Source organism: Equus przewalskii, unplaced genomic scaffold, assembly GCF_037783145.1.
Source record: "Equus przewalskii isolate Varuska unplaced genomic scaffold, EquPr2 ChrUn-3, whole genome shotgun sequence".
NCBI classification, from domain to species: Eukaryota; Metazoa; Chordata; class Mammalia; order Perissodactyla; family Equidae; genus Equus; species Equus przewalskii.
This window is the reverse complement of record NW_027228751.1, coordinates 1,727,935-1,747,503: the sequence shown is the minus strand read 5'-3', so window position 1 is coordinate 1,747,503 and position 19,569 is coordinate 1,727,935. Positions and strand designations below refer to the sequence as shown.

General features: G+C 43.0%; 1 protein-coding gene across 8 annotated transcripts in view; it reads left to right on the top strand.

Annotated features, from left to right (window-relative positions):
• PBX1 (PBX homeobox 1) overlaps positions 1 to 19,569 on the top strand; it is a 308,844-nt gene that overhangs the window by 54,789 nt on the left and 234,486 nt on the right. The window contains exon 1 of one of the 8 annotated variants that reach the window (XM_008514479.2): positions 17,559 to 18,307. The exons of the other annotated variants lie outside the window; for them this stretch is intronic. Coding sequence (XP_008512701.1) covers positions 18,238 to 18,307 — 70 coding nt within the window. The 5' untranslated portion in view covers positions 17,559 to 18,237. Of the gene's footprint in view, positions 1 to 17,558; positions 18,308 to 19,569 lie in introns of those variants that run through there. 8 annotated transcript variants of the gene reach the window in all.

Here is a 19,569-nt window from a genome sequence, read left to right as displayed (position 1 = left end):
ATTCTAATTATGTATGCAATCCTAATAAAATTTTCACGTCTTTAAAAGTAGTCCTTATCATTTTAGACTCTTACCAATTCGTATGCTTGCATGTGTGTGCATATGTGTATGTGCATGCATATTTGTGTGTGCGTGTGTACATTTTTTTTTTCCATTCCTCACCTCCTTCCTCGCTGACATGAAGTCATAACATGACAAGGGACTTGTCCACAACTATATCCCACAGCCTAAAACCAGGCCAGCTGTAGAGTAGACTGTTGAATGCGTGATTGGATTTGTAACTGTTGACTTCAGATTTTGGGAGGAAAGCCAAAGAAATTTTTTCCTTTCTATTTTTTAAATTGTCCTTCTTCTCTGTCTCTCTCTTTATGCTTTGCCTTCCTTTTCTTTTATTTCCAGAGGGGGAGAATTAGATTCCCAGAACCTATGACAGACATTGGCCTGTCTGCTAAGGATGTGGGAAAGCATTGCAAAGGACTGCCTGGGAGAGCTGTTAGGGGGGACCCTGGGGTGCAGACTGGTTTATTGCCAATTCTCCTTCAGTGGCAGTTTTAGGTCAGTGACTGTGCAGTCCTAGGCTGACTTAGTTGGCCATTCCATAAGCCACGAAGGACATCTAGATGGAATTAATCAGGAAACTTGGCCGTCCTCTCGGTCCACATCCCATCGTTTTGGCCATCATTGAGAACCATTCACATCCAAGGTGCATATTTGGCCAGCGGAGTTTCTTAACAACTCCATTGAGAAAAGGTTGGATGGACGTATCTAATCAGAAAGGGTTTTGTGGTTCTAGAATGCATGAATTACATTGTCTGCCTGTAGAATGTTTGAATAGTCTTTTGGGTAGATATTTTCTACCATTTTATTTCCATCTTCTTTAAGACTGAGACATTTGGATCGAAGAAAAAGGCCCCATCATTCATCTCAAATCTGGTCTATAAAACTAAGTACCTTTGATTCTTCCTCCCTGTAAGTGAGTCCTGGTTGCGTAGACATATCAAGTCATGGGATTATTGATACAATATTAAGGCCACTCATTCAAGTGTCACTTGGGCTAGACAGTAAAGGATAAACTTGTATTTAGGTGCTACCCAAGTTTACCCAGCCTCTTTTCTACTGTGGCACTGGCTTTAATGTGTGTAAATGCTGAATAGACTCTACCTTAAGTGTGGCCACAGGAGTCAAGAGTGGGCTGGAAATGATCACTACATAGGAGAAGCCATCATCTGGGGAGAAGTTGGTTTAAGACCATGGGTTGTCAGGCATCTTGATTTCCATTCCCAGTATTGTCCCTGCTGAAGCCAACCTGGAAAGCCATTGTGACACACTTCCCTCTGTGCTGCACTGTGTGAGGCCTTTGGATGCTTCCACTTTCTCTGTATGAAATTTCAGACCCATAGAAATTAGCCTAGAGAGTCTTCTGTGCTGAAAGACTGGTGGGACTTTTGGACTCCCAAGTTCTTGATTGATCTTTTTATCTTGTAGTGACTTGGGGAGTGAGGTTCTCTTGGTTGTTTCTGAGGCTGCTGTCTTATGCCCTCAGCCTGTGACCAAGGTCACAGCCTGTGGCCTTGGACTAAGCTCTTCCTTGTTCAGGATGAATTTAGGCACTTGACTTGCATATGCTCTTAACTCATCTCTCCAAATTCCTTCAAAGTCTCTGTCTATCATATTCTCGCCACTTTCCTAAAGCAAACTTTATTCTGTTCTTGTCCTGTGAGTCCTAACAGGCAGATTAGAAACATTTCCATGAAATACGAAAGCTGGGTTTAATGGCTGTTTGAGATCACAGCCCACATCCGGCACATTGCGGAATGTGGTGTGTGCTCACACACATGCTGACACATGCTTACCGTACATACACGTGATTGCCATTTTTTTAGTAACGTCCTCCTTTCTTCTCTCTTTTCTATACATAGCATGCCTATAATCTCCGGAGGTAAGACCTGCCCCATTACACACAAGATGATCATCACTAACGCAGTAGGTGCAGAGAGATAGAGACATCTAGCAGTGTGTTAATAAAGGGCCTGGTGAGGAATAGAAAAATGCCGCCCCCAGGTAATTCTAATAGACTCCCTGCAGTTTTCTGTGACTGTGACTGGAGAGGTGGTGGATAGCAGTCAGGGAGAGAGGGCACACCCATGTGCACCCACGGGTTAGCTCAGAGGAAAGGAGGAGATTTCTGCACTTCATTTTCTTCTTGTCTAGGAATTTTTAAAAGCTTCTTCTGTTTAGGCAAATTAAGAGCCTTGCCAGGTTTCAATTCCCCAAAGCTGGGAAGGGTGCATTAGGTGTCACCTTCATGCCAAAACAGCCATCTCAATGCCAAAGCCACTGACTTTCTGATGCTTTCTTTTGGGTTTATTTCTCTACCTCTTCCTCACACGTTGCGTCTTCCCTCATTGCATTTGTCTGTTTGTCTCTGTCCATGTCTTTGTGGCTTGGCCTCGATGTCTGGATGTTCCCCATCTCTGTGTGTTTCTTGGTTCCTGCGGAGCCTGCCTTGTGCCTTTCATTACCACGTTAACAAACTCGAGTCGTGCCTAACGAGGACGCCTCATACGTTATGCTAATGATCAAGAGACATGTTAATGATATTTTAGAAGCCTAATTAGTGGAATATATAACTATATGCAATTTGGTAATGGACTGTGACAACAAGTTGTTAAAAGGGGGCTTGACAAATCCAGTTGCATGTGGCCTCAGACAAACAGGAGCTGAGAATGGATGAGTGGAAATCAGACAGGGAGATAGAGGGAAGAGGTGTGTACTGGGGGTGTCAATGCCGTGGGGACATTTATGTGGGGGTTAGTCTTTCTTATGGGTATTGTTGCTTTCCTGTCATCCCTCCACTGTCCTAAAACCACAAGGCTTACTATATTGAAAGAATTACTTACTAATGATTCTTACAATTTCTTTTCTTGTAGTTGATCATACACATATATCTTTGTTAGAAATGTTATTTTGATTATGCTATTCTCTACAGTATTCTTAATTCCAACTCGTAATGGGAGATGCCTATACAGAAGATAGAAGAAGATAGGTTCTTGTGGCGAAGAGAAATTATTTTGTATTATAAACCAACAATCAAGACCGTGTAAACTGGGAAATTATCTGTATTGTGTCTATCAGTATTTTGATATTGTTGGTAAGAGTACAACAAGGAGTGGTGCGTGTAAAATCATTCAGCTGTTTGAATGTCATTTTCTCTCAGTGAAAGAATTGTTTAGAAGCATGTATTTCTTCAATTGGAAGCTTCCTTCCTCTAGCACAGTGATTCCCAACTTCTGGGCCCTGGACCTTGGTGGAGCCATGAAGTTGTTGAAAAGGTTTGGTAAATCCATGAGCATACTGAGCATTGTCTATAAACAGAATAATGTCATGCACGCACACACCAACAACAGATAGATAGACTTACTAAAATTCTTTGAATGTATGCAATGCTATTGTGGTTAATAAAATGCACATTCCCTTAAAAAAGCATTTGTCAGTTCCTACTGGCTTTTTGTCCATGTGCATCTTTCTTCCATCGGTAGAAGCTAAAAATATAACTACTCTCTTATAGTGGTCCTTGCAATTTTTTGATGTTAAAAAAGGAGACCACACATTCACAAAGGTTGGGAACCTCTGCCTAACCTGTTGTTAAAAAAAATTAAGCAGTGTTTGCTGGCCCCATGGCCAAGTGGTTAAGTTTGTGCGTTCTTCTTTGGCGGCCTGGCATTCACTGGTTCAGATTCCAGGTTCAGACCTACCACTGCTCATCAAGCCATGCTGTGGTGGCATCCCACATACAAAATAAAGGAAGATTGGCTCAGTGACAATCTTCCTCAAGCAAAAAGAGGAAGATTGGCAACAGATGTTAGCCCAGGGCCAGTCTTCCTCACCAAAAAAAATAAATAAAAAAAATTGAGCAAATAACTTTCACTTTTGGTGGCTATTTTAATTCTAGAAAATCTATTTGTGAAAATTTCCATAAAGTATTGTCTGTCTCTCCAGTGACTCTTATAAATTTGGGAATATATTTCCATAGGGTAGAAAATCCCCCTTAGTTGGAATTGAATTGTTTTCATATGGAACATGTTACTCCATGGCTCACCAAGTAGAATCTTGGGCACTGCAGTGTACAGGTGGCACTAGCTTATGGGAGCTTCCATTCCAGAAACTTGTTCTCTTTTATTTTTCGTCCAGGATTAAAGTGCCTAGGGCAGATGGACTTGCAATATCACGCTTCGCCACCAGGGAAAGCTTTCAGAGACATATATTCAGAGCGACCGTGTCTCAAGTTTGTAGCTTCTTGATGGATAAAGACAGTTATAGAGACAAAGAAAGTTAGTTTTATGTACCAGTTCTGTACTCTTGAAATATATTTTATCAGGTTATTGGCAATGAGGTATACTTGTAGTTTTTCCTTTGCTGTTCTTCCCAAGGCAGTATGCCTTGTTGCCATTGAGGGAGGAGGGTGGGTGTAGATTTTTTTGTTTGGTTTTGATTATTTACTGAGTTCTAAGTGCTTTTTCTTTATTGACTGGTTCAAGCTTCTTCCTGTGATCTCCCTCTGGTTTGGTACTGGGACATGGCATTGGGCACAGAATGGCCTCCCACAGTGGTCCTTAAGTTAGTTCTTGAGATTGTCTTCCTTTGCCCTGCTCTGCGTTCCCTTAAAGGATTGATTTTAAAAAGAAAGAAGGAAAAATATACATCACTCCGCTTATTAAACTGTGCCCTCTTGACATCCAAGATAGTTAGTCTTCTGAATTTAGATACTGCCCATATTCAGGCTTTGGTAAATGCTTGCTAGTGAGAGAAGCTGTGTTTTAAAGGGTGGCAGCAGTTGTGTTTTTAGAAATATGCCAAGAAGACCTACCTGGAAGCCCTTTTTGAATGCAGCGAGTCAAACATGCGTGTGGTTTTGGTGCTCTGAAGACTCATCTTCTTTCTCTCTTGTGTCCTCTCCTCTTCACTCTCTCCTGCACTGAGACTGAAGAGACGTGGATTCGCATTTTTAAGACCCGGATTCAGTAGCTAGGCAAGGTTCTGCTAATGTAGCCTTTTACATTCCACGACTTCAATATTCTCATCTTTAAGATGAGCATCATACTGCAGTTTTTCCTTCTCTATTTCCCCTACATTTTTATTGATAAAGCACTGAAGGAAGATTAGGTATGAATTCAAGATTCTGTTATTATCTCTGATATTTGTTTCCAATTAAAAATGAGAACTAATGTTTGGGAGGGAGACAGAAAGGGAAAAAGTTTATAAGTGAGCCAGTGGAAAAAGCACATTCATTATCAGTGTCTTTCTCACTGAGTCGTTTGAAGCTGGGAAAATTAGCAGCCGCTTTGAAGCTTGGAAGATCTTTCATCTTTGTGTGTGTGTGTGTGTGTGTGTGTGTGTGTGTGTGTGTGTAATATTAAGTTGAGATTCTTTTTCTTGCCACTTATTTGGTTTTTCTGCTAATAATGAAATTATAATGAGATCCCTGATGGGATTAAAAAAAAAAGGAAAAAACACCTCACATGAATTATCCCATTTCCCCCTCACCCTCCTTCTGCCTTTCTGTAAAATCTATTCTGCATAATAGGTCTTTGTCTCTGGATTGAGACAGAATTGAAGGAGGCCAGGAGTCGGAAATGCCCCATTGTTCTTTTTGGGGAATAGCGTACAAAGTTCTGTTAGGCAGAGAATGCTCTCTCTACCTCCACCTCTCAGTGCTGTTCTCCCTGGACCCCGTCACCCCCATCCTCATGCCCCGCCACCCCTGCAACTTTGGATAGGAAGGAGGTGAAGACAAGTGTTTGATGATTTTGCAGCCTCAAATTAATGTTGAGTTTATCTGAGGTTCATATTCTCCCTTCCCCCCTTTTAACTTTCAGCATCCATGACTTGGGCTGGTGTAGAGGGACCGAACATCTGTCCCGATTGGCAGAAGTAGGGTGTTTTGAAACCTTGGGAAAACCTTGCTCAGGACAGTAATATTTCTAGTAGCAGATTGCCCTCCCTGTTACCTGTGATTGCTGTCGCACTGTCCTTTATCAGTGGGGCGTTTGCGAATGCAACTGATGAAAGAGGGCTCACTGCCCTGGCTGAACCTGCCTTGTCTCCGCCTGGTTTTCTACACGAGTCGAGCAGATGGAGCCCTTGGTGGAATGCGTCAATATATAGACTGTTCAAGTGAGACACACACTTTTCTAATTTCATAATTTCTGCCTGTAGGAAAGGCACTGCTGTGGTCTATTCCAATGAACACTTTAAGCCTTGGCAACTCTCAATTTCAGAAAATTCTTCCATAATCCAACCTAAATCTTTTCTGCTTTGGTATTTTGTCTTAAGTCAGAGATAGCCAACTGCTCTTTGCTGGTCTTAGTACTCTAGAAAAATGAGGTGTAGAAAATGAGTGAGATGAGAGTGCCTTGTCTCTGTCTGTGGCTTAGCCAAAGGCTATTTCCTGAATATTCCATGTTTAGGTTCTTCTGATCAACACTAAAGACCGGTTTCAGGGCCTCGCTCCCACTCATGTCTGTAGGATCCCCCTCTCTTTCTTCCTTCTTGCCATTAAACAGGTATAATAAAGCTGGGGAATCTTTACAGTTGGTGATTTTATATCATAGATCAAAGATCAAAGCAGAGGAATACACAGCAACCGTAAAATTAACTGCTTTTTCAATTTTACAATGCTTTCAGTGATAGAGAATCTTATAAATTTAATATTAATTAAACACTTAGCTTTTAACCTCCTCCTGCATCTACTTTTGGCTGGTGGCTGGAAAAAATTAATTGGGCATCTTAAATCTTGTGTTACTAATGCCTTGACAGGAGGGGTTTCAAAAGCACTTATAACTTGAGCAAAATGCACATGGAGCATTTGTCCTTCCACTCACCTAAATGAAACTGCCTTTTTTTTCTTCCTTAAGGAAAAATGAACCATTTGCTAATTTTTCTTAAAGGAAGTATAACTTACAGTCCCCTTTCACAGTCTGAGCTTTAACTCAGTCCCTTGGCAGATTTAACAGTTCACAAAATGGAAGCCGTTGAACTTGCGTTAGTGTAAATGTCCCATTGATTTTGGAATGCTTTGGTACAGATGTGTGGCTGGCAGTTGCTTGCAAGAGTTGCCTCCTGCTTGAGTGAGCGTGGTAGGAGACAGGGCTCACAGTGGCAAAGGGAGGCCCACATGGTGGAATCAGAGACAGTGGCACTCAAGAACAGACCCTCAGCATCATGAACAGGAAAGTCAGAATAGCAGAGAAAGGAATAATGAAGGAAGGCCCAGGAGATGGAAAGCTAATGTGATGGATGAGATGTTTTGGGGAAGCTAGACTGGGTTGTTCACATTTTCTGAGCTACAGAAGGGACCGACCACAGCCTTTTGTTGGGAGATAAGCATCACTCTCTCTTTCATAGCCGTGCAGGCCTCTGAGTCGGTGCTTCAGAAATGGCTCAGTAGAAATAAAAATACCGATATATTGCGTCTCTGTAGTACTTTTTCTCCAAAGAGCTTGGGGCACTGTCATCCAGGTAATCTTCTTTTTTCTCACCTCTCACTGTGAAGTACTTAGAGGTGGGCAAGATCAGGCCTCTGAGTTTAGCCAAGCTGGTTTCCTGCTGTGACCGTACATTTGAAACTGCTACCTGGGTGTTATGGTAAATAGAGCATGGGCCCCCAGAAGGCATCTTTCTGTACCTGTTTTAGACTCAGGCGACTGAGAGAAGTAGTACGTCGATTGCTTTTTGGGGACATCTGTTGTTAGCACAGTGTGCAATGGAATCTCCTGGGTTATATGTACCTCCCTTTGAGAAAACTCGTAAGAAACTAAATTTGGGGGAAGAAATTTAAAAAGTCATTATTCACGTTACAAAAATGTTTTTAAAAGTCTGCTCTAAGGTTTGCTTTAAATCGCTAAATCTTATAGTCCTGTGGTCTTCTAATGAGACTATCAATCAGTATATAATTGATGCTCTTGGAACGGATTTTTCGGGTAAGGTAAGGGGTACAGACATGCAACACAGCAGTCTCTTATCTTCTGTACTTTGCTGCAATGGTCATTGCTCTTCAAGTGCCCGACAGTCACCTTGACAATCCCTGATGGCAGTAGGGAGCCTTTAATCCAACTGTGAAATAATAAATTAGCTGTGGAGTCACCATGAGACCTGGGAATCCTAGCTTTATGCACCTGGCTGGTCTGCACTCCCTGTGAAACCATCACTGTTCCTTCTCATTGCCGCTGAGCTTTCTGAACCTTTTAAGAACTGAATTGATGGGATGTGGAATTTGCTAGCTGATAAATTAAGGATATTGGTAAATTTAACGACTCTGTTAGAAGATGGCAATTGTAGAATCAGTAGCAACATTTGCCTGTGTGTTCGTGAGTCCATCGGCAGGGATCCTTTATATGTGTATCTCTCTGTTTCTCTCTCTATCTAGATATATATGATATGTGGGGTGCTATAAAATTTTTAGTGCCTTAGTTTGGGTTGACCGCCTTATTACTCACGAGTGAGCTATACAGGTCTTCTTTAACAAGTGGCAATAAAGGCTTTACAGCACCCCTTACACCGTCACGTATTTTTGTTTAGGCCACATATTGTCTTTTTCTTTTTAAGTCTCCCTTTGCTCATGTCCCTCTCAAGTACCTTTGTTGCCATGGCAACAGTTCCATCCTTGCTTAGGGTGGAAGAGAATGACAACCTCATGCAAGATTCTTGAAGTCAGTGCTTGTTTGGTCTGACCTCAAACACTCAGCTGGGGCCAGGGCTGGGGCCCTTATCCCGGTCATCTGTGGCACTTTTTTCTCTTTTATGTCTGAAGCTCTGTTTATTAGTCTGCAGTGGCTGTCGCTACATTAATCATTCTTCATGTCTCTGTGGACCTGTCTTCTAAGGAATGTGAAGAAGCTGATGCTCATGATCTAAAAATTGAAAAGAAAATGTTAATGTTAAGCATTTTGAGTTAAATAGAGAGCTGAGTCCTTGGTTGGCTGCATAATAAAGACTGTGACTAGACAGAAGGGTGAGGAAAGTCCTCTGCATATCAAAGCCCTCTTTGGAATTCCCTCATAGGCACAGTTTCTACGGGTTACTATGTGTATTTTTAGGTTCTCTCTATGTGTCTCTAAGGTTTTCCTCTTCCAGCAGACTCTCTTGCCTTGACTCATGGACTGTGAGTGTTGGAAAGGAGTCATAGAAGTGAGTTGAACCCACTCATTACATTTATAGAGAAACTGAGGTGCAAAAGGTCATGTGGTTAGCTGAGGTCACAGCCTTTGGTGATGCAGGTGAGATAAAAACTCATGTCTCCTGGTCCCCACTTGGACCTCAACTTTGCCACAATTAGTTGATTCTCTAAAACAGAAATTATTCAAAAGGTTTTATTGTCAGGCTAATTTCCCATCGAACCGCAGTGCCATTTCTGTAAAACGTAGGTGTAGCCATGGTGATGAGATCATTTGGCAAAAGTCAGCAAGTGGTGAGGCTGTACCCCCTAAATTTCTCAATTCTTTTTCCAACAAAATGTTGGCTTGCCAACTCCTTGATAAAAGGTAGGAGTTCCTGTAATCTGTTATTTCACCCACATTTGGGATGCTTCTATATATGACTACATATATTTATATATTTTATATGGGCAATATTTTGACTGTTTCTTTTTTGAAAGACAGTGTGAATGAGTATGCCAAAAATCACAGATGATATGAGAGATGCTATCAATAAAAGCATGTTTTCAGGAAGGTGAATAGAACAATGTAAAATTTTTCCTAGTGTCATTTTACAAAGTCATTAGAAAAGCCAGTGCTTGTGATCAATGGGTGGGGGATGCTTGTGGAATGCTACATTGCCAACCTTAGTGATTTTTATTAGGGAAAAGAATTCACATCTGAGAGTCTTTTGGCATGGGCATAGAAAGATTGTATAATCCATTCTTGGATGACGTTAAAAAGAATCCTCAATATATTTTTCTTTTCTGAATTTTTTAAGTCTGACTGAGGTATTTTGTATGCCTGGGTAATGTGGCATTTTAGGAGACAGGGCATCCGCTGTTTTAGATCTTCATTTGGGCTTTCTGACCCCGGATGTGGTGTTGTGTTCATATATTTCAGCGTATTTGTGCAGCTTTTGTATATAAGTTGCCTGTAGCAATTAGCAATTTGCCATTAATCCATCTATCAACTAGGTAGCACTATAATATTCCATTTGATATCATATTTCTATTTCCCAAATATTATGGAGAAGAGAAAGCTAACATTCCCTGGGCTCTTTTCAAGCAGGTGAAATGAGATAATCTCTGTAAAGTGCATTGAATGACCTTGAAAGAATGATTATCCCCACTTGACAGATGAGGAAACTGAGCCCTAGAGAGATTAAATAAATTGTGCACTCTTCTATGATTAGTAAGTGACCAAACTCAGGTTTCTCTGATTTCAAAGCCCACATTTCCTCTGAAGAGTTGCCGCCACTAGGTACTAGGTAATTACTGTCTTGTGCAGTCTTTGGATCTTTGCTTTTTTAATGTGCTTAATTCCCTCCTCCACAACTCAGAGTAAAATAAGAATGGCAAGCATTTGGCATCATCACACAAAAACTTGAGAGTCGGCAAGTCTCATCTTACCGTGAAGGTACCTTTGTCATTTCCAGCAGGTTTTCAGGTAGTATGATGTCACTGACAGAGCAGATTATGAAATAGCAACACTTGGGCTGCAGAGGGGAGATCCATCTAGCGAGCTGGCAGAAATTGGGGTGTTGGGGGCGAGAGAGGAAGGAGCAGTAGATTAACCTTACTAACACAGAGAGTTGTTTCTTCTTTTTCTTGTAAGTTAATGTTCATAACTGTTGTCTCATTTATTATTGTTATGATTATTATTTTTTTAAGACACCTTAAAAGCCTCCATCTGGCTTAAGTGCTAGATGAAAGTTATGGTAAAAATAAAACAAATAGTTTCATAAACACAGTGGGAGAGACAATTTCTTTGCTACAGTGTTCAAAGTGCTTTTTGAACAAACTTAAATGTCTTTGGATGTAAACAACACAGAGAAGCCAGAAAACGTACCTCTCAGATTCAAGAAATAAAATCATGAGAGCTGGAGGAGGGGGACAAAAAATGAAGTAAAAGAGGAAAGTAAAAGCTATCACTCTGCGTTGACCCTTTTACTGAGATAAGGTGTAAAACATAAATAATCCACCTAAGGAGTGACAAGTCCACTTACTTAATTCATTATTTATTTTACTTATTGGAGAAGCTGCTTAGCCTCCGGGCATATTTACAAGTGTGATAGAAAAAAGACAGTCCCTGCCATTACTGTTTACAATCCACAGTAGATGATATATAAACAAGACGTATTGTTTCTCGTAGACAGACATTTGCACAGATATACGTTAAACAAACAAGAAGAAAGCGGTTAATATGCATATGAAATCACCAAGATAGATCAGCTTTTGTAGCAAATGAAGGACAATAATACAAAACAAGGAGTTGGAAACAAAGTTGATCCACATTTGACTATTTTCATATTTAAAGACAATATTTCGGAAGCTAGTGTGGCTGCAGCAGAGTCAGCAAGCGGGTGAGCAGTGTTGTGACTTGCTTGTTCCACCAGCTGAGCCTGGGCATCGCTCAATAACACCCCTCACCTTCATGGGCCATCAGCCGGAGAGAGGCAAATTAGAGTGGTGGCGGAGCCACAAATCACAGGCTGTTGTTAGATTCAGTCTGACCCTTAGCATCATTTTATCTGAGTCCTCTTGGATTTAATGTGATTCCCTTCACACTCACCCTCTCTGGACAAATACTAATATTGTTATTGTTATCATCATGATTACTGGGGGCTGACCTAGCACCCTTCTGCCCTGAAACCACAGGACCTTGCCTTGGCCTCAGCATTAACGGCCCTCACAGCACCTCATTGACATGGCTGCACTGGGGTTGGAGTTACAAGAAGGGAAATATCATTTAGTGCCCCACCTTCATCTTCATAATGTTTTTTTTTTTTCCCTTTCCTATGGTGCTATTCATTCTCCCAAGGAATTAAAATCTCAGATATTCTGATTTCAGAGGAAGAGTGGGGAAGAAGTGAGGCTCTGAGTTCAGAGAAGTGAGACCTGGTGCTCCTGTCCTCAGGTTCACAGCACAGCTTTTCTACTGGACGTAGGAGTGGGAGAGAAGCCAAAATCTGTGACCTTGAGTGTATAGTTTTCATAATCCATGAATAAATTTCAGGAATTATAGATGTCCTGTTAGTATAGCATAGGCAGAATGCCCACTATGGATTCGACACTGCTCAAACCCTATGTTTGGTTTTTTTCTCAATCTGTTGATTTATATCAATCACCCCAACACACTTATAGCCAGGCCTTTCTAATGACTAATAGACTAGGAAGAGTCAATGGTATAGACACATTGGACATGCATGATGTTTATGGTCTGGAGGATATGGAACCATGAACTCATTGCTGCCCTCCACAAATTTGATGGTGGTGAAAGGACAAAAATGGAGACACAAGAGGATGTTATTAGGGTGACTCTGGGAATAACTTAAAAAGTGGGAAATTGATTTTATGGTGCTTGGACCCTAAACTTGCTCGTGCAGCGTTAAGAACTAAACAGACCTTAGAAATCCCAACTGGTTGTTTTACAGAGAAGAAAACCCAGAGTGGATATTAACTCTCTTGAGTTCATACAGTTAGTTAGTGGCATAGCTGGGACTCACAACCAATTTTCCTGATAGTAAGTCCACTATACTACACTCTCAATGTGGCATGTCCTCAAATGAGTTGTGTTGACTAACTTATTTTTACTTTTCAGGGCCGTCTTCTCTCTCTCTCTCTCTTCTTATATTAATAATCACATCATTTTCTATTACTAGTGTTTTCATTGCCAGATCCATTTTACTATTATTCAGGGGTCTCACTATGGGTTGTTTCTTGGAGCTGGTAGAATTTGAATGGAGTACCTCATCGTGTAGTAGCTAAGAGCGTGGACTCTGAACTCTGACTGCCAGGGTTTGAATCGCTGGTGCCCACAAACTCAGCTCTGCCACTTACATGCTACGTGACTCTGATCTATTATTTAATTTCTCTTTGCTTCATTATCCTAATCTATACGATAGGAAGAATAATAGTACCATCTTCTTCGTAGCTATCTCCCTAATAGTTAATATACATAAAGCAGTTGAAACAGTGCCTAGCTCATGTTAAGCCTCATAGTATATTGTCGTTGTTGTTATTTATTTCCTTCATCCTCAGCAGTGGCCTCAAGCTACCTGAAAGGTTATATAATTTAATTTCACATTTAATTGAGGAAGGAGCCCACTTGTAACAGTCCTTGATAATGGCTATGCAGCTCTCTGTAGCACCGCCTCCTGGCAAGCCAGCTCACCACCCCCCGTGAAGCTCATCCCTCGTGCCAACTTTGTTTTCTGGACCTGTCGAGAATGAGTCTATTCCTTCTTCTGGTCTAGAGATAGCTTCTAAGTGGCTCACTGACTATTCTTCCTCTTGGTTTCTTAAAGCCCATAATCGTGGGTTGCTGGGCGATTTGGCCAGAGGCTCCTCCAAGGATGTCATGGCCATGTGTCTCCTGAGGGCTGAGGTTAGTGCCATTGGCCCTCCACGGGACCCAGCCTGGTTCTACACCTGGTGGGGCTCACCTTGGACTGTGCATGGTTATGCTCAAGCACTGGTACAGGTGACTGCTATGGAAAACAAAATTTACCATTTCCTTCTTCCTAACTGCCTTAAAGGCTTTGAAAAGAGTGTGCTTTTTGAACTTACTGTCAAAACTGTCTGGATAAGGCTGCCATGGCAGAGCTTAATATCTGTTTGTTCTTCCCCTCCTCCTACAATGCTAATTGGGTTCCGTTCCTGGAATATGAATTGTCCAAATTTGTTGGGTGTCTGGTGGACAACTGTAAGCTCAAAAGGGAAGTGTCAGCTTCCTATTAGTGCACCACCGTCCTATGGGCGCAAACTTCCTTTTCATGTAGCACAATAGTGGGAGGTCAGGACTCCCTTGGACATTGTTTAGGGTCTTTGTTTCAGAGGGTTGTATTTTTTTGGGAGACCCGATGCCTCTTAATTGTTTCGTAGTCTGTCAGGACTTAGAAAGGCCCAAACATTTGGGGCTGGGCCTGCTGCTGTCAGTATCTTGGAGAGTGCCATGGTCCATGTACATTGTTGAACGTGGTTCCATATGGGTCTGCCCACTGGCCCCACAGCCGTCTCACAGCTTCACAGGTGACAAGAGCCCATGTTGTCTGTCTTTAGAGATGGCAGCTGTGGGCAGGAGTTAACTCTTAGGCTGCGAATCCGCTGAGCCTTCTTTCTTTGGTCTTCTAGGAAGCAATAGATGCAACGGAGACAAGGTTGAAGTGTGTGTGTGTGGTGGTGGTGGGGTATAGTGAGGGTGGGGGGTGGGGAGGAAAGGAGGAACAACTGTAAAAAATGTTAATTTATTAATCACTGAATATATAGCACTTCATCTGAAATGCTGTTGCTATGCCAACACCCTGGGAGTTTATTTTCTTAATCCAAGAGAGGAGCTCTCAGTGCCCTGCTCCCCTGCTGTGTCATTTGAATTTGCTGCTGCCACCGCTGCCACCATGGTATCTGTTTTAAAAAGTGGGGGGGAAGGGGAGTGGTGGGGGGAGGGAGGGGAGCTGGGCTAAACCACGAAAGCAGTCATATGCAAAGCAGTAAGAGGCCTTGCTCAGTGCGACTTAGTAAAAATGACACAAATTAATATACTCTACTTAAACCAGACCAAGATTAATGGTTCTCTTTCAGTGCAGCTTAGCCCAACTGTCACTCGACAGGCGTTTGTCGGACAAAATCAACACTAATCAACATTTATTCGTCTCTTGCCCTTGGGTCTGAGGAGCGAGAGCGGGCTGCGCCATTCTCCCGCTCGTCTCGCCACGCTTTTCACCCTCCATCCAGCTTCGCCATATATCACCCTTCCTCCTGGTGCCTCTCCTCGGACGGATCCACATACTCAGCTATCAGGGTACATTAGAGGCATGATAGATTTTCTGTTTTAATTTACATCTATTATATTACAACATAACAGATTCTGATTCAGGAGAGACCAACGTCTCCTATAGGCAGACTCCTTGGGAGGATTTCTGCATTAACTTATTAAGGTTCGTTAGGATGCAGCTTCAGATAGACTCCCTTGCCCGTTCTTTCCTTGTCTCCCTCTCTCCCTCTCTCTCTCCCTCCCTCCCCCCTCTCTGGCAAGCTCAGTGAAGATGTCTGGGTGCACCTTCTTCACAAGCACAGCTCATTCTCTTTAGACTTGGCTTCCTCTGCTGGGTCACATGAGGCCGGCTTCCTCCCGTACTTTCTGATTGGACTTTGATCAGCCTACGGTGGGAGTTGTGGGCCCCCCTTTCCTGCCTGGGTAAATGGGCCTTGACAAATCTGGTGGCTTAGAGTCAGTGGGCACCCCCTCCCAGACTTTAGTCCTAGCCCCCAGCATCTTCTTTTGCTTTTTTTTTCCCTTTTGGTCTCAGTTACAGTTAGATTTTATTTTTATTGAAACACAGTTCTACAGAGACAGAGGGAGGAAACAAAATTGGTTGGGCTAACCAAGGAGAAGGAAGTTGAAGGGAGAACTGAAGGAGTGAGTTGAAACAAGGCTGTTTTCCTCTGTACGTGACCATCTTGGAAGCATCTTACTCCAGTTTGGAACAGGCTGGCTGAGTCCAGCTTGTTTCTGGCATATGAGATATATGTATGTATCGTTCCCTCATAAAGTGCCTTTCCACCTCATTTATGAAATTGGCTTTTTATTTTTATCCTTTCTCTCCCTTTCTTTCACCAGAGATGTAGTGTTGAGTACATCTTTTATTTGATGATGTAGTATTTCCCCTTGATTTTTGGTGGGCCTGGAGCATTTATGACTGTTGACTAAGGTCACATTAAGCTTGGATATCTAGTCACCTGTTTGCTGGCTGCAGAGAAGAGCTTGAGAAGGGGACAGAAATCCTCCCCTCTGCTCACCTCCTTTTACCCTGTAGTACTTTACGCACGGACACCGTGGCTTTGTCAAATGCCCAGGGAGACTGTGTCTTTCTTCTCAAATTGGCTGTAACGCTAGATCCTTGGCCACTTAGAAGGCCTGAGTTTATTATTTTTTCCACCAAGCTGTCGATTCTAAACAGGAGTAAGGTTCCTTTTGTGGGCAGAATGCCGAGGAGCCCCGGGCCGAGTTGGGGACGTGTGGTCTGCGTGTGTTTGCCTGTGGCTGCTGAGTGTAGGATGTGTTAGGAGGATAGCTGAGGACTTCCATTTTGGTTTCTTATTACGCAGCAATAAAGTAAATGATGCTTAGTATAACTTTGCACTTACAGAACTGTAGCTCGATTTGAGAAACAAAACTCCACCAACAGGAGTGCTCAGTATCTTGAGCTTGGGAGACTGACCTCGTTAATTTTAATGAGGGGAAAAATTCTCCAGCTGGGGCTGAGAAGAAAGTGAAATACCGATGAGGTTATCACTTTGGATGATCTCACTGATTTCAGAGTAGAATTGGAATGATGTTTGGAGAGTTTTCTAAAATCCTGTGGAGAGATTTAGAAGAGAATACATCTGCCCTTGATGATATTAAGGGGCTGCTTCCCCTGGTGGGCAGAGCAGAATTCTACATTGTCCCTCTTAAAGGTGCTATTAGAAAGGTGAACATATTAAAAAGTTAGGCTGAAAGAAAACCGAAAGAAAAACTGAATTAATGTGATTCTTATGTGGGTCTAGCCTGAAAACAATGGAGCTGGTCTTAGAGTGGCCGAGACAGTTGACTAGAAGCCAAGGGCTTCTGAGTTCAAGTGCCTGCTGGGACGCTAGCTTCCAGTGGGATTTGGGGCATCTGTTTCTTTATCACCCAAAGGCAGGAGGTGGGCTGAGGGCGTCCTGTTTTACAGTCGGCAGCTATTTGATTTGAACAGTAAGTTGATGACTTTGGCCCTGCCGTTAAGGAGCTGACAGATTGTGACCAATGAGGTTAGGATGACTGTAGGACAGTTTTGCCCTCGGTTAGGAGGGGCTTGCCAAGTTCCACTGACATTGGTTGGGGACCACAGAAGGAAGCATCATCATGTAAGGTATATGGCCCCCTTACATTAGCCTGGTCCACAACACGGCTGATCCTAGGAAAAAGATCATTCTGCCAATGAATTTTTTGAAGGTGTGGGGCAGACAGCACAACATTTCTCCTCCAAAAGCTCAAGCTTGCTGACTCAGTCTCTTTTCTCATCTTTCTGGCATGTCACTGCACTCAGTAGAAGATTTGTGCAACCATTGGGTACAAATTCAAGTGTTACCAAAGGGACACTTTCCGATTAAATGGGACCATCTTGCTCTAGGGGCCATCTGGCTATCAGTGGAATTTTGCAGGGTGGGGGTCCATTAATACTTGTAACCTCCCTTGAAATTCAGCCTTTTTCTCTGCAAGCTGGAAGACAACAGTTCAGGGCACTTGTGCTGCTGCTATGGCTGTGTGTGTATGTGATGGGAAATGCTGGTTGCCAAGCAGCAGAGAATGGACATAATCGTGCTGCCTAGCAACAGCGGCAGCGTGGTCACTTACGCAGATTTCTGCGCCTCTTCCTGTTTGGTCTGCTGGAAAATACAGATGGCTTCCGTGGGTCGCTGTCTGCCCTAGTCACAATGAGACGTAGGTAACCCTGGTGAACCACGGTGGATAAATACACAAGTGCAGGCTTTAAAATAATTACTTTCCAAACTGTCAAGTGCTGATTGCTGATTTTTGCACAGCATTCCTCAGTTTCCCCTTTGAAGTTATTGTGCACAACAGGCCAAGTAGGTTGGCTGTTAAGCCAGAAGAGGAATCTTAGAAAAGTCCCAGACTTCTCTGGATGCTGCCTTTACTGAGCCTGGTGAGCCTTTACTCCGCACGTGTGAATAAAATATGAAACAGTCAATTTTCTGATAAAGACACACACACACACACACACAATGTGAAAAAGGCAAGAGGAGCAGAGCGTGACTACCTATTGTTCTTTGGGGACTGAAGAACAAAGCAGGCAAGAGAAAGGCAGGCCATCCCTGCTGGCTTGCCCTTTCTCCCAGCTCTGACCAGCACCTCTCACACGTGACACTCCTCAGTGAGGTCACCTGCTCACTACAGATGCCAAGGACGCTTGCTTGGCACAGACCTCCTGGGTCAGAGGGCCGGCCTTTGCTCTTCTTGGCGGTTCTGTGTATGGAGCACTGGGAGTGTTTGCAGCTGAATGCTTAAGGAAGATATTATCTGGCAGTGGGAAAAGGGAGTGAGTCTGTGCTCTCTCCTACCCCTCTCGGGTGAGTAAGTACTGCCTGCCTGTTTCCTGTCTCTAGGAGTTGAATTGGCCAGCCCAAACTACAGGCCTGGCGTCAGAAGACCCTGGTTCAATCTTTATTTTGACTGCCTACCAATGGTGCGGCTTTCTGCAAGCCACTTGGCCCACCCGGACCTTTGTGTTCTTGTCTGTAAGGGATAGCAATATCTGCCTCACAGAGTGGCTTGACGGTTCAAAAAGGCATGTTTGTTGGCACATCTGGCATGCAGCAAGTGTCAGTACTTGTTGCTGTTAGCCTCCTCCCAGTGGTTAAAGAGCAGGAAGTGAGGAGAAGACAAGCATTGTCGCAGCCTATTTAGTACACACTTAAACCTCTTGGATTCTGTCTTCAGTCTTAGCCTTTGAAATGAAGAGCCATTATTTCCCTCCATTTAGGTTGGAGAAGACAAGACTGCCCTCCTTTTGTTGCTTGACTTGCTTCCTAGGGAGCCTGGAAGGTATTAATCTATTTTTAGTGGTTTCTTAGATAATCCTTACAGAATCAGGATGGTTTGCTCCCATTTCACAGATGATGAGACAGTAATACAGAACAATGAGATTGTTTGTTTGGGGTCCTAGAGACCATTGGTTCCAAGATGGGATCAAAATCCTAGGGCCTAATGGGGTACATGAAGCCCCTGGCAAAGCCAGAGGGGATGGAGTAGTATAGAAAGTCACTGTGGAGTCAGAAGGTTCTAGGAGCGGATGAGACTTGAACTTTAGACTTCAAAATTGCCATATTAGTGAGTGTCCTCTGGACAGATTGCAGCGTGGCTTCTGGGAGTCTATGTGAGGTAGGTGGATCAGCAGGGTTAAAAGAAGGCCTTGTGACTTCTCTGTTCCTTCTGTATGTCTATGTTTGTATGTCTATTAGTATGTCTGTTACCCTGCGGAGGGGCAGAGGGATTCCAACGGGGAAGGCTCCTGGTTCCCACCTTGCCTCGCTCATTGAAGTCCTGCTAAGCGCTCTCATTCTTCAGTTTCGCCAGTAAGGATGATGATAATGTTGACCTATTTCTCAGAGTAAGGTAGGTCTAGGGTTGGGAATTATCACCTTTGACTATTCTAAAGTGCTCCAGTCAGCAAATTGCTCCTTGCCCAACGTAGATCCTTGGGAACGATGTGACGACACTAGCGTGAAGGACAGTATGTACTTATTTTCATTGGTTACTTGTGTCTTGAAACAAACACAGGCACAATCTTCCAGACAAACAACTGTTAACAGCTTAACTTCTCTGTCAAAGG